General features: G+C 35.3%; 1 protein-coding gene across 1 annotated transcript in view; it reads right to left on the bottom strand.

The window, feature by feature from the left end:
- Chd1 (chromodomain-helicase-DNA-binding protein 1) overlaps nt 1-15266 on the bottom strand; it is an 82073-nt gene that overhangs the window by 17938 nt on the left and 48869 nt on the right. Inside the window, exons 17-20 of the mRNA XM_089107179.1 lie at nt 8368-8521; nt 5427-5664; nt 2835-3077; nt 1425-1603 (exon numbers count right to left, since the gene is read on the bottom strand). Of these exons, the coding sequence (XP_088963305.1) occupies nt 1425-1603; nt 2835-3077; nt 5427-5664; nt 8368-8521 (814 nt within the window). The remainder of the gene's footprint in view (nt 1-1424; nt 1604-2834; nt 3078-5426; nt 5665-8367; nt 8522-15266) is intronic.

Genomic DNA, 15266 nt, shown 5'->3' with positions numbered 1-15266 from the left:
TCCCTTGGTTCGGCATTCATCATGCTTTTAAACCAGCAGACTGGCAAGAACGGAACAAGTATTTGATGAACCAGCCATGATTCGGGAAAAAATATCAGCGTAAAAATATTTTATTTAGTAAAGTCTACGGACTGGCATCCACTCACAGACCATCTGTTTAGTCGACCAAACAGTCGACCCAACGATTTAGTCAACCCAACCAGATCTTAAGACGCCACCAAAACTCCAAATAAAACGGAGAAAGAACAAGACAGAAGAATAAACAAAGTAATTGGAAATCACTGTGCCCACAATCAAAAAGTTTAGCAGGAAGTTTTTTTAAGAGTATGTAAGAAAAAATTTGAAGAAGTTGCATAATTTAGCTAAGTAATTTGGCCACATATCAGTGTATATAGCAAATAATATTGTGTCTTTGAGCTAGCGGTACTATTTTTTTTTTTTTTTAGGGCAGTTAGGGTTTGTAAACCCAGCTCTTATTTAAGTAAATAAGTCTCACTAATTCACTCATCGCATAAAGACTCCTGGAAGAGTCACAGGAGCAGCCTAAATCATTAATCAAAACCGAAATGATGTGAGATGAGCTCACCCCAGAAGGTTTTGTGCACAACGCTATGGATTTATCACAGCGAGACAATAACACCATTTGACAATAATATGGAGGAGAGATGAGACGCATCCTATAACTTGATGTGATTATAATTTCATTTACAACCTTTTTATTGTTGTCACTGTTTTGAAAATCTCATTGTCTGACAATATTTGTTTTTAATTCTTAAATACTCATCAATGAACTTAAAAAACTAGACTTTTTATGACTGGCACGCCATTTTATAATCATGTGGTGGGGCAATAATACAAATCCCATAACATGATATAATCATATTTTCAAAAAAAAAAAAACTCCTTAAATAGGTTTTCTCCTCAACTCATTAAATAAACGACAATACCCTGAGAAATAAAATACCCAATAACTATATCTAATGACAATGTGTTACCTAAAGATATTTCGCGAATTTGCAAATGACAAAGGAAAAATATAAAAATATCGAAACTTAAACAGCGTGTTTTACTTAAAGAAAGTCAAGAAGCAGAAAACTGAAGATCTCGTGGAAAAAATTTTACCCTTGCATAAAAGCTGTGCAAGAATGGCGTAAAACACTGTGTATGGGCTGCAAAAATAAAAAATTAATATTTTTATCCAATATGGAACAAAAATTTGGTAAAACACCATTTCTTACACACAGTTTTCACATTAATTCTTTAATTTATTCTGCCATGGATATTGCATCAGTTAAATGCCTTAGAGTAACACTAGATGCCAAATATGTTAATTGTTAATTTTTATAGAATTTTGATTCCGCTTTACCATCTCATTATATGTAATCTTCACAATAAACCCAAAGCAGAAAAAGAGAAGAACGTACCTCCTCCATTCTCGAACTTTTTCTTGATCTGAATATTCCTTCAATTGCTTATCGATGTGTTGCCCGATTTGTAATAAGCACTGTCTTGTAAGATTAATCTGCTCCTTCTCAGAGAGGCTTTGATCCGGGTTGTCAAGTGCTTTCAGGGCTTTTTTAACAGGTCGCATCTTCTCTTTACACTAATAAACAACATACTTTGAAATTACACAGGTCAAACGTAGATTCAAACTTAATTTTAAAAATTAATAAGATGGACATTAAAAAAACTAGATCTTTAAAAATAACTGCAGTTTCTACTTTTTCATAAAACAAAATTTTAATTAGGATACTGGGAAAAACAAGAAAGAAAACACGAGAAATACAGTGATAGATTTTTGTGATGAAAACCTATTGTAGTTCTCTCTACCTCCCTCTAGCTGGGTTCCAACCCCTTTTAGTTGGTAGCTGGGTTGGTATTTATATATATAGTATTCCAAATCCTTCGTCACAGGTCCCCCCCTAGTCTATAGATTTTAGAGGTGTAGGCATACATCTTCAGCCCAGGCGACCAAGAGAGGGTTCATCAAACTATTTTTTCTTGGGCCAGTAATAACCCTGCTCTCAAACTTGATAAATAACATGTACCTTAAAAGAGATCTGGTTTCAAATCTTGCATAAAGACAAACTCCAAACATAATTCGTTTTGTTTATTTTTTCTTTAGCTCCCATGAGGCAAGATCACGCTGACACTACAGGTCAGAGAAGTATGGTGGGTTTGGCAACATCCCATCCAAGCTCCATAGTTTATTTACTTATTTAATTTATTACCAGTATTAGAGGCAACAGGAAAAAAAAATGGAAATTTTCATTCTGGTCTAAAGAACAGGCTTATGCCCTATTTGCCTCTCATTCACTTGAACTATCTGTCTCGGCTTTTTCTACAATTAGTCATGGCTTGATGCCCGCAACTACTTGATTTTTAATTATTTTGATTGATTTTGATTTGGCTTATTTGAAAAGGGCACAGTTAATTGGACGGGTAGTTCAATAGACCTGGGGTTACCAAATGTTACAGGTTTGTTATGTTGCGCCTTAGTTTCTGTAAACTTGCATTCTTTTTACATAAATTCTCCAAAAAGTCTACTAATTTACACGAGAAGAGATGCAATATTTTGAGGCTGCTGAATCAGGATGCACTGTGGCGAGCTCACCAGGGAATGTGTTGCGGATAACAAAGGTTCTAGGAATAGGTTTAGTGGCGTTGACGTATCTGTCCATATTGCAGCACGTAACTAATATTTATAGGAACTGAACCAATGTGACGTCTCAACTCAGAATCCTGAATTCTTTATAGCAAGTAAGACACAAAACTCTCAATTTCAATGTCAAAACTAGAATCAGCCAGTTTGAAATAGATATACCTCTCCATACCTCATTAAAAACAGCAGGATCCAGTTCACCAACATTATCAACAGCTTTCGGCTCACTATTGGCAGTGAAATGCATTGGTCCCTTTTCGGCAGCCTTCTTTTTCTTCGCCTTCTTTTTCTTTTCCTCTCCTTCTTCTTTCACCTTCTTTTTAGTATTTTCATCACTACTAACATCCTCCAATACTACATCATTAGATTTCACTTGTTTCTCTTTTGGTTTTCTTTGTCTCTTGGCTTTTGGCAGCTGAAATAAGGTTTTTCTTTTTAATGGTCATACCAAATTAAAAGTAAAACAAAGAATGATCAATTGCAATTGGAATATTTCATTTTAGTTACCATCAATTTCCTCAGGTTTAAATACAAAATTAATTGCACAAAAAAGCTTGCGATGCGTAGCACTATCCATAGTGGGTTTCACAAAGCACACAGTTTCTCTCGACGATTTGCAGTTGTATTGAAAAAGAAAAAAAAGAAAAACATTACATTAATAAGGGAGAAGACTTATCATGCCTTTTGGCAGGTTTGACTATTCGAATGAATTATAGAGAAAACTGAACTTCTCTGAATTTAATTGCTAGCGAAGATGAATCACAACTGTGGGAATCGGACTTTTTTAAAGGGTCACAATCAGAATCTTGTAAATTTCCCCAATTCTTGTAAAATTTTCACAGAAGTTCGATTTTTCGTTTAAAAAATGTTTCATCTTTATTCTTATTCAAAGAAAGCTAGCACTTGAACTATCCGAGACTGAGTAATACATTTGATTACAGTGGTTTGCGTGCACTTCCACAGTTGAAAAAAGTTAGAAAGAACAGGAAGATAAGTCTGAAAACCAAGATTAGAATATTGGAAGCTACAGTAATGGCAGTGGTTAAGTATGGTTCTGAAGCGTGGGGGTTCGAAAAAACGAAGGAGGATTTATTAGATGTTTTACAGAGGAATTGTCTACGGATTGTTTTGGGTACCCGTCTAATTGACGGTATTTCATACAGCAAGCTGAATGAAAAATGGGGTTCTACCCCACTTTCTAGGGCTATAATGAGAGAAAGGTTGAGATGGCTAGGACACTTTCTCCAGATGAAAGATAACAGATTAACAAAGATCGTTCTTTTCGGCCAACCATCTAGGCCAAACGAAAAGCAGGTCGTCCCCGAATTGGGTGGCAGACGGTCGTAAGGAAAGATTTAAGAGAAATTTGAACTTTTTATGGGAGGGTGTAAAGGGGGGGGGGCTTTAAATAGAGGAAGATGGAGGAGGATCGTGCGTAGCTGTGTTGGCCTCAGGCGGCATGTTGCTGCAGTGAATTGTTAATAGTAGTAGTTTGTATGCAGGTAAGCTGTTTTTTTTTCGACGTAATACCTTAAATTAGGTGTTGTTTTCTTAGACCACACTGTCGTTCTACGACGAACAAATAAACTTTCAAATGGGGATAAATCCATTAACTTAGACAGTGAAAAAAAAATTGCAATTCTTGGCAATTCTTTCCATTCATTTACTTAAGAGTTTTCTTTCCTTCAAATTCTTTCCTCAATCCGTCATTGAATTAAGGGTGGAAATCTTTAATCATTTTTTGGGGAGTTTTCTTTTTTTGCTGAATCGATGTTCTCTGATGTACCTTGATTGCATTTTGGAATTGTTTTAGCATATGTACAAATTTCGGGAATAAAAACCAGGCACGTAGGCAAGATTTATTTTTTGGTCTCAAAGGGGAAAACCTTTAAGAGATAGCCATAAGTTCAAAAATATCAGAAAAAAAATACAGAAAATATAAGGTATTGTAGGAAAATTTGCAGAAATCTAAATATTCCAAGGGTCAATGGCCTGATTTTTTTTTTTTTTTTTGTACAAAAAAAGTAATCTTTGAATCGGAAATCGAGACATCGAAGGGGAATTGACATTGGGCAAATCGTTAGCATTGACCTATCTTCAGTAAATACAAAGTCGAAAGAATGCGGAAATATATAAGTTGGAATGACTAAAATTAAACACAAACTGAAGAATGAAACACAACCATTTCCACATCATGTTCTATGAAGCTCACAAATATACACAGTTAGCACATTCAATCGTAATGAAGCTCATAAGATGACTCAGACACTCCAAGGAAAAGAGAAAAGTAGGAGAATAGCGTTTAACGGAGGAAAGTACTTCTAGAAATGTTTTTCCCTTAAAAAGAGTTCGGGCATCCGCATCCAAATTTGATTGAAGGAAAAGGCATCATTGAAAGAAAAGAAGCCGTCTCATTTGAAACTAGTCAAGTCTTACTAAATCTTTGTCACAAGCAGTATTTTAAGTTAAATTCTTCAAATGATCCACCTCCCCCTTCCCTTAACAAAAAACAACAGCAAAAAAGGAACTTCTAGGTTAGTACCATTATCGTTATCACTATACTTATTCTTTATATAAGCTATTCTGTCCAAATCACAACAGAGTAAAGAACAGGACTGGAAAGTTTGAGTTCAGAATAAAAAGAACACCGCTATGAAAATGAGTAGGAAAGCAACGTCGAAAAAGACATCATTACCCCAGAGTAGGACTAAGAATAGCCATATAAATCCCAGGTGTATGCATAAAGACAAGAATTTCAATGTACCTTCGCTTTTTTAAATTCCATTTTCTTCATTAACTTCAAGAGATATTCTACTCTTGACTGTAGATGTTTTCCTTGGGGTTTTCCGTCCTCTGAGTTTGGCAAAATCTTAGAGTTGAGACCAAGAGAAGGATCTATCTTGATATTCTCCCAAGAGCCTAAACCATGTTCATAGATACCGATAAGAAGTTTGGAATCGTCTTCAATTGTCCACGGAATATCCCAACCTGGATCTTTGGTTCTATAAGAGGTAAAAATGAGTCATTAGATAAATTGTGAAAACGATTATAAATAATAGAAATGAGACAACTCAAACAATTGATCTTTCTATTGTTCAAAAACAACAAAAAAAGTGATCAACATTAAAGAAATTTTAGCTTGAGAGGGGTAAAACAAATTACCTTAAACAAATAAAGAAAGTGGTGGAGAGAGAGAGAGAGAGAGAGAGAGAGAGAGAGAGAGAGAGAGAGAGAGATAGAGAGAGAGAGAGAGAGAGAGAGAGAGAGAGAGATAGAGAGAGAGATAGAGAGATAGAGAGAGACAGACAGACAGACAGAAGGGAGGAGTAGACTAAGACACTGTTGAATGTGTTAATAAGGCAGGTGACAGAGACGTGCTCACAGGGTGAAAACAATATGATAAAAATTAGAACGAAAACACAGAAAGTCCCGAAGAATATTGAAAAAAAACAACAAAAAAACATGGAAACAGCATTTTTATTTTACCCAGACGAAATTCAAAAGACAAAATGTAGTTACTTATTTATAAACAGTCATCATGCCGGAGCTGTAATTCATGCAACCGAAGACAGTGATGACTTTTTTCCTGTTCATTCTGTCAAGTCGGGGAGACCGATTTGGGCAGAGCAATATCTAACTTTACAGAGAAATCTTCAATCTTTCATGTAAAAACCATTAGACATGATATACAAAATAACCACAGTAATTACGGCTAGAGATAAGACATCGGAAACAAATTCAACTTGCATTTAAAAATTTACGAAAATCCGTGATGTCTATACATACAAGACAAATAGCTTTCCGAATCCATTTAGCTTCTACAAGTTACTTATCCAGTTGACTTCTTTTACATAACTACAGAGTTAAACTTCAGTGTTTTGATTAAAATTAAAATGTTGGAGCAGAAATAAAACAAATATCAAACAAACATTTAAAAATGTATTTGTCTCCAATGGCGCTTGATATAACTCATAAATTTTACAAGACCAAATGAAAGTTTAGGACAGACCTGACTTATAGTATTCAAAGACGAGCTCGTAAGTTATGACCAATTGACCAAAAAAAAAACAAGAAAAAAAAATTTAAAAGCGTTTTTATATCGAAATGCACTGACACTCTTGCCACCCGAAAAAAACATATGTTTTATCAATATCTTTATTTTAATTATTTTATCTTTGGTAGATATTATAATCAATTTTGGTTTTATGTACTGGATCCTTTTAACAATTAACTTGAAGGACCATAAAATTTTACAAATGACACTTTATTATCAAATAATATACAATTACATTCTAAAAGATAAAAAAAACCTGTCTACTGGTCATTATATTTTATAGTGCGATTTAAGATAACATGAAGCATGAGAGCGCTATAGGCAAAATTCCCTACATAAATCTGTCAGAAATTTTGAATAATTCAAACCTCATCAGTCAAAATTTTTATAGGCTTTCATTATTATTGCTAACGCTTCTGGATCCACACCGATCAGACTAACACTTCTGGATTACAAGACCACGCCTTCCTCTCCTTCAATAGAGCCAATAGTCATAGCGCTAAGCTGAAACCAGGTATTAATTACACAACTTTTCTGATCTTGATCTGATCTGAAAAGATCTGATCTTTGATGTTCGATCAAATCAGAGGAAGTTTAATTGGATCGTAAAAAAAAGTTGGTGTGCAGAACTGTGGTTTTGTTCCATTTTAACTTTCTTACGCTAAAAAAAACCTTTGCAGTAAGTGCAGATGATCAATTGCTATGGTACTCTTACTTCCAGCCTGGTACTGTCTAAACCTAAATCAGACAAGAAAAATTTAGGCAAAAAAGTCTAAAAGATTCATAATTTCGGCAAAGTCCTACCAAAAGAAAACTGATGTTCAAAAAAAAAAAAAAAATTGAACGAGTGAGCTATAAAAATGAAAATAAAAAGCGATTAAGTTACAGAATTATTTACAAAAACTATTTTTCATCCACTTATATTACTAAAAAAATACCAATTTAAACTAAAAAACTTGTTATTTGTCAGACTATCTCTATGGACAACTGAGCAACATATAAAAACTGCGTTTTTCTTTCAAACTGTAGATCGCATTTTGATACTCAGTATCAAAATCTGATACTATACAAACCATTCATAAACACAATAGACCAAGCCCATGAAACCAGTCCAAGTTCATAAGGTCTGGAGTCCATCATAAATACACCAGATCGTTTAACATATTTTTTAATGTTATCCTTGTTATGAGATTAAGGAATATCGAGGACGTATAAAAATTATTTGGTCAGATTTACTCTTGAAAAGTTCATACATTAAATATCATGTACCACCACTAACCAGGTCCTTCCAATAAGGAGGTCCTAGTGATCTGGAGTAGGTTCGACGATATGAACAGTCACGTGGCATTAAGTTAAATATTTTATACTATACTTTATCTTCTTCCATATTTTAACTAAATCTTGCATTTTATATATTTGGAAAGTGTCTGTAACACCCAGCCAATCACAAATCAACAAAGAGCATATCAAATTATACAATAGGTATCTCAAGCGATTACTTCTCCATTGTACAGTGAGAGTCGGTTGGATTTCAGTGCACTTAAGAGCTTTTTTTTATGTACGTAGTCCGACAGGATCTTTGGCTAGTTTTAATATAATTAATAATTATTAGTTACAACTGTAATTATTAGAATTAGTAAAATTAACTTACTTTCCATCCATGATCCACTTCTTTCGTTCCTCTATATTTTTTGGGACAAATTTAGCCAGGGGTTCAAGCTCCAGTAGAGAGGTAAATAGGGACTTGGCACTACTTTGAACTCCAGCCACTTTGAACACCGGCCCTCTGTCGCGCTTCTTTTTAACTAAACAAAAGAAGAAGAAAAGAACATAAGGCAAATGGCCAGCTGCTGGCAGTTAAAACATAATTTTGACTTTAAATAGCCATAGTTTAACTTATAGTCTACGAAAATTCAGGAAGTACAAATCATTGTCAGGTGCGAGTACATATTTTAAGATTTCGCCATTTTCATATATTTAATATCGCTATCTGGTTTTTAATCGCCCCAAAGTAGATATCAAAGTTAATCAATCTACAGGTTCCCCAATAAACTACACAACTTTAGAGAATTGTTAAGAAACACTAAGGAAAAACTTTACGTTCTGGGGGTGAGTAGCATGTCGATAAGAGTTCAACGAAAGAGTAGCACGCGAATAACAAGCAATTAACCTTACATATAGATATGTAAATACATTTTAAACTGTAAACTTAATGGAGTTAGAGTGCAAAGTAGCTTCTCCCTAATGATTAATTCTTCCCATTTTAATTTCAGTCTCTCATTATTTTTATTTTGAAAACCTAGGTTTTGTGTAATCTGTTCTTGTTTTCCTGATTTACATATCAGAAAAAAATATATATCGATCCAGGGGCGCCATTTGGGGGGGGGGGGCAGGGGTGAGCCATTGCCCACTCTAATTTTTCTGGGGGGGGGGGCCAAGCTTCCTCCCAAAAAGGCCTTTTTTTTCTTTTACAAAATATACAGGAACAAAATTAGAATTAGCAATTAGTCAAAATTTTGAAACTGCTACATTTATATGTAGATTAACTTAGATAATAGTGAGATTAATAGTGCAACTGGGTCATGCAAGCGTTGAAGTGACAGATCAGTTTCTGATTTTATTGATTCAACATCTTTCTTATGTGCTATCATGAGCAGTGTTTCCACTTCTACTTATTTTGGTAGTAGAATACTTATTTTTGGACCATTCTACTTCCAAATATTAAATCTACTTATCTACTTATTTTTGGAGGCTTAAGTTTTTGTGCCGGCCAAGTATTTTGGTTTTGATTCCGTTGAATTGTAATCCTATAATGTCTTATAGAATGGAAGGGTGCAATTGTTTTTAGAAGCGGCATCTTTGTTGGGAGCGGCAAAAAGGAAATTCGGGAGATTATAAAGATCAGTTTAAATGAATGAATTTGTTTAAAACCGTAAGACCATCCATGTATAACCCATGTATTATTCGCCCAGTTCGCCAGTTTACTATCTAATATCAGCAGCTGAAGAGCCATTGAGAATTCATGAGTTTATCAGGAGCTCAAAAGCGTAAATTGAAAGCATTGAAGAAGGAGAAAGAAGCAGAAAAGCAAGTTTCTCTGAACAGATGGATTAAGAAGCAAAAGCCAAGTGAACCGGCTCGGCAAGTAAGTAACCTACAGTATTTGTGTTTTATTATATCGTTTCTTTTTTTTCGCGATCTGGTGGACCAAAGTTACTATTCTGAACCGCGCTGGGTAGTTTATATGGTGTTAAGGGAGTGCGGTACATTAAATGTTGACCCTATTTTGCCCATTATAGACTTTTTTAGTTTGTCTAGCCAAACTATTTAGAATTGATTGGGCAGTCTTGCCCTGGCTTGTAGAGCTTGGATAAGAGATTCGAATAATCGACACAAAACTAAAAGCCGATACCTACTTTCCCGGAAATCTTAGAAAAACCATATAACTTCACGTGGTTTGTCCCGGAGATAGACATGTTCAGTTTTAATGAAACATATATCATCGGAAAGCCTATTTTTTATTTTTTCTATTAATCGGAGTAACTTTTCTTCTTAAAGTTCAGGAAAGGACAGTCCCTCAAAATGTTCTAGCATACCTGCTAGTAAAACGCCAAAAATCACCTCAAAGGAATTATCAGTTGACCAGCTTGGTCCTTTTGGGAACTCCCTATAGTACTAAAAAAAAAAGCTAATTCTTTTTTACGGCTATGAAAAATCTAGCTTAGATGTTAGGTTTCCTCTTTTACTTTCTACTTTTTTTCTTAAAACTCTCCTTTTTTTTCTGTTATTTAATTCTTATTTATTAAAAAAAAAATTATAGCCCCTCAACCAATGCAGTATAGTTATCTTTAAAATTAACTAGCCTTTAACTGAAAAATAATAAATACAAAATAATACTGAGTATGCAGCAGACCTAGTTTCCGATAAATTAAATAAAAAAAAACAAGTTTTTTAAACTGAAAGTAAGGAGCGACATTAAAACTTCAAACGAACAGAAATTATTCCGTATATGAAAGGGGTTGTCCCCTCCTCAACGCTTCGCTCTTTACGATAAAGTTTTTTATTGTTTTAAAAAATAGAGTTGTGAGACAGAGTCAAACTTTAGCGTAAAGAGCGAAGCGTTGAGGAGGGGACAGCCCCTTTCATATACGGAATAATTTCTGTTCGTTTTAAGTTTTAATGTCGCTTCTTACTTTCAGTTTAAAAAACTTGTTCTTTTTATTTAATTTCTGATCGTTTTTTAGTTAATGCAGCTTTTAATTTGGCTCACCGTCATTCAATAAGTAAACAAAATTTACATAAAAATTTTACTTTTCTTTTGCTAAATGGATGTCTCTAAATTTGGTTATGACGTAATTTACAAATTAACTTACGTAACAAACTTCTATATTCGTATATTTTTCTTCGGGCAAAAATACAAAGTTGCATATTTTCGCAGATATGAGCTTGAAACCTATGTAATAGGGTTTTCTGATACGCTGAATCTGACGGTGTGATTTTCATTAAAATTCTTTCACTTGTAGGGGATGTTTCCCCCCTCTTTAAAAATCGGGTAAATTTTCTCAGGCTCGTACCCTCAGGCTCATACTATTGAGCCATATCGCTTGTTTTTTTTATTGTATTTTTTTTATTACGTATATGTTATTACGTATGAGGGGGTTCTCCCCTTAATCAATACCATGCTCTTTACGATAAAAATTTAAAAAAATTATAATTCACAAACTCCTGAATCACAAAGGCCGTTTAATTAGAATAGATAGCTCTTTTGAAAGAACTAAAAAAAAAACTGTAGCGTAGCGAGGTATTGACTTGGGGGAGAACCCCCTCATATACTTTATAATTTTTGTTTGTTTTAAGTTCTAATGTTGCTTCTTACTTTCAGTTGAAAAAACTACAATAGTGCAAGAAGTTAAGCGTGCCAAATACTTTGCTGTTCCTGTCGACGAGACAAAAGATAATTTGAAGGAAGAACAGCTCGCCATTCTTCTGAGGTACTTCGACGAGGGAAAAGTACGAGAAAGACCAATAGGGTGCTACCATATGAAAAGCCTGGATATTGAGAGTTTAGCCAGCTTCATTCACTACACAGTGGCGAAACTTGGTCTCGACTGGACCTATTGTGCCGCTCAGTGCTATGACGGAGCATGCGTGATGAGCGGGCCCTTCTCTGATGTTCAAGTGCGACTGAGAGCGAAAACGCCACAAGCAATATACATTCATTGCCCTGCGCATAGAATAAAATTTGGTCATTGCAAACTGTGTTGAAGGTGTTGGGACTGTTGGCTATTTTTTTTTCGTTAGTCCAAAATCTGTACACGTTCATTTCCAACAGCAACACCAGACATCAGCTTCTTGTCGAGTCCCAAAAGGCTACTCAACTGCCAGTCCTGGAATTAAAAAGGAGTGCTGCGACAAGATGGTCATAGTGGTATCGATCAATATCAAAGATAAGACTCCAATATGAATATGTTCTGGTTCTACTGCCTGCAGTCAGCGAAGGAACTGATAGTGAAGCTCCAGCAGAAGCATCTGGGCTCCAGAGAAAAATGGAATCTTTCGTAGAGATATTCCAGTTGCTCTATGTTGAAGCAATTTTGAGGACGAAAAACTCCCTTTCTGAGCAGCTTCAGGCAGTTGATCTTGTAATATCTAGGTCCCGCACCTTGATTCAAGCAACAAGGAATGAAATAGCTGAACTGCGCTCTGACACTTCATTTGCATCGCTTTTGGAGAAGGCAAAAAAGTTTGCTGAAGGTCTTGAAATTGAAGTACCTGACGTGAATGGACCCGCGACCGGATCCTCCTCTGCGGGTCAGAAGGGACGACCTAGAAGAACCCGAAAAATTATTAAACACCTGAAAGAATTCATGACCACTTCGACGTTAGAAAAAACTTTGTTGAATCCGACAATAGAGCTCCAACTCTAGCGGAAGAACTGAAAAGAGAATACCTGGAGACTGTAGATCGTCTGATTGCGCAATTCGACAGATGGTTTACAGATAACCTTCCAGTGCTCAGTACACTCGAAGCTCTGGACCCCAGCTCTACCAAGTTCATGGATGCAGGGCTCCTCAAGCAATTCTCTGAACTTTATTCTGAAATGGACATTGACCAGATTCTTCTTGAGGCCCAAGCTGGTATTGCCAAGCGGTTTTTGCTCGAGGAGGAGGCAAAGCCGAAGAACTTCATGGACGTCATCGATAATATCGAGACACTTCCAGTGGCTTATTCAGAAATTATCAAAGTTCTTCATATTGCTGCCACACTTCCTGTCACGACAGCCAGCAATGAACGCTTGTTTTCTGGGCTGGAAATAGTGAACAACTATCTGCGCTCGACCACAGGAGACGATCGTCTTAATCACCTGCTTTTGATCTTTGCAGAGAAGGATTTAGTTAAAAACTTGGATTTCGACCAGCTTGTTGACGACTTTGCGAAGATGAAACCACGACGGTTCCCCTTGTTGCCTTGAGTGTTCACTGATCTGTTTCAAAATTTTCTTGTATTTTTGATTTTGTAAATATACTTGATCGGGCAAAGTTTTGCATCGTCATAGCCGGAGCGTGACTCCGACTTGGACTCAAGTATTTACTGTAAGCAGCGAGCTGAAGAATTTGGCTACAGAATATACTTTAGTCAAAGTGTGAGTTTCTACAGAGGTTCAGCTTTCGTCAAGTTATAGGTTTGGAAAAGTGGAAGATTCCCAAACGGCTGTTTTTTTAACATTGCACATACCGTTTCCGCTTTCTTCAGATATCTGGCCTTTTCCGAACCTATTGCATAAGAGCGAAAGAAAGAAAGGCAAAGCAATTGAGACAATTTCCTTAATTTTTACGGTAACTCCCACGGAAGGTAGTTTTTTTTTCGGATAAAGCTAGAGGCAATTTTTTTTTTTTTTATACAAGCCTGCTTCGGGGCCAATGTCGATTGCTTTCCCACCCTAAGATTTTGCTAAAATGGTGCCTCTGTATCGATCCTTTCCATAATTAGGGGTTGGAACTTGATGGCCTACCATAGGTCTTTGGGTACAAAGACGTAAGCATGGCAGTAGAGTAGAAGAGGAGGGTAAAGAGTTGGTGTAATTTAACCAAACCAATCTCAGACATCTAAAATTAAGACATTTTCCCTGTAAAAGGAACAATCTACTGTATATTATATGGTTACCAGTCTGTACCGTTGCCAATATATACCAGTGCTATATCGATTTTTAGCTTCTGAAAATTATACTTTTCTTTTTCAAGTAAGAACAAATTTGCAAGAAATGCACTGAACAACTGAGCTTCCTTTCGTGAACCCCGTCGTAATACTTATTGAGTCAGCTAGTCCTTCTGCAGTGGCACCAAACCATCATTTATATAGATGGTGCCCCCTCCCCCCCCCCTCAACACGATAGAAAATAGCATATTGTACTGAATTTTTACATTGTCTCCACATATTTGGTCACAGTTTGAGCTTTCTTCTTTAATCCATTTTAATACTTGTGTGCTAAAAAGCATTTAAAACACTACCGTACCAATCCTCTTTCGAAGCAGTTCGAGAGGGAAATACAGAAACCATCCATCCATAATTAAGACATTCACCACTCTTGAGAATTATTCAACAAGAAGAACATTTTAAAGAAATTGGCATAAATTTTATAGCAATGATCTTTGCACATCTGCCTAACTAGTCGAGGAGAAAACTTAAATTCCCAAATCCGCACTTTATCTCATTTCAATACAAACTTTAAGGCAAATGAAAGATCTTACATTGCTTTGAGCAATAGAAGCTTACTGACAAAATTAATAACCTGACTTCATACGGATTCTGGCTATTACTGACGTCAAGAGAATACTCCAAAGGATGAACGCAAAAAATGCTTGGAGTAACTGTAGAGCAACTTCTATAAATTCTTAGACCACATTGTGTTTCTGTTTATAGCTAAAATAAATTATTTAAATTCGTATATTTAAATCTAAACAAATGGCGATGAAATTTTGAAAAATGTACTATGGAGAAAGTGTAGATGGTAGATGTCAAATAGTAGATTGATAAAGTATTTAAGATGTAGATAAAGGATGGCGGTGGTAGATGGACAAATAGTAGATGGTAGATGTAAATGGTGAATAGATAAAGCTAAATATCGGCTATCGAATGATGGCAAGAATATCGTCAAACACTGAAATACTAAACCGTGAGCTTGCAGAAAAATAAAACGTACCGAAACTTCCAATGGGATCATATACCATAAGTCAATGAAAAAATATTGAAAAATACATATAGTAATAAAAACTCAAATATTTTGACTTTTTTTCAAATGTGAATACCATATAAGAGTTCCGTGTGTTATTTTTTTCCTTTTATTAAATAGCATTTGTTTTTAGCACTGATGTTATTTTCCTGTTTGTGTAACTAGTAGTTTTTTTCCCTTAATTTTCAAGTGAGAAAAAACCCTTTAGGCGTGAAGCAAAAATTTCAGGCTTTGATTAGTACATTTATTTTCCAATGTTTTTTTTTTTACTTTTTAATTTAAAAGTGATACTGGCATATAAATATCAATTTATCAGAGTA

The sequence above is a fragment of the Artemia sp. Qi Xiang Cuo genome, chromosome 21 (genome assembly GCF_049724085.1).
Source record: "Artemia sp. Qi Xiang Cuo chromosome 21, ASM4972408v1, whole genome shotgun sequence".
Taxonomy (NCBI): domain Eukaryota; kingdom Metazoa; phylum Arthropoda; class Branchiopoda; order Anostraca; family Artemiidae; genus Artemia; species Artemia sp. Qi Xiang Cuo.
Note: the sequence above shows the minus strand (reverse complement) of the source record. Positions and strands in the feature narration are given on the sequence as shown.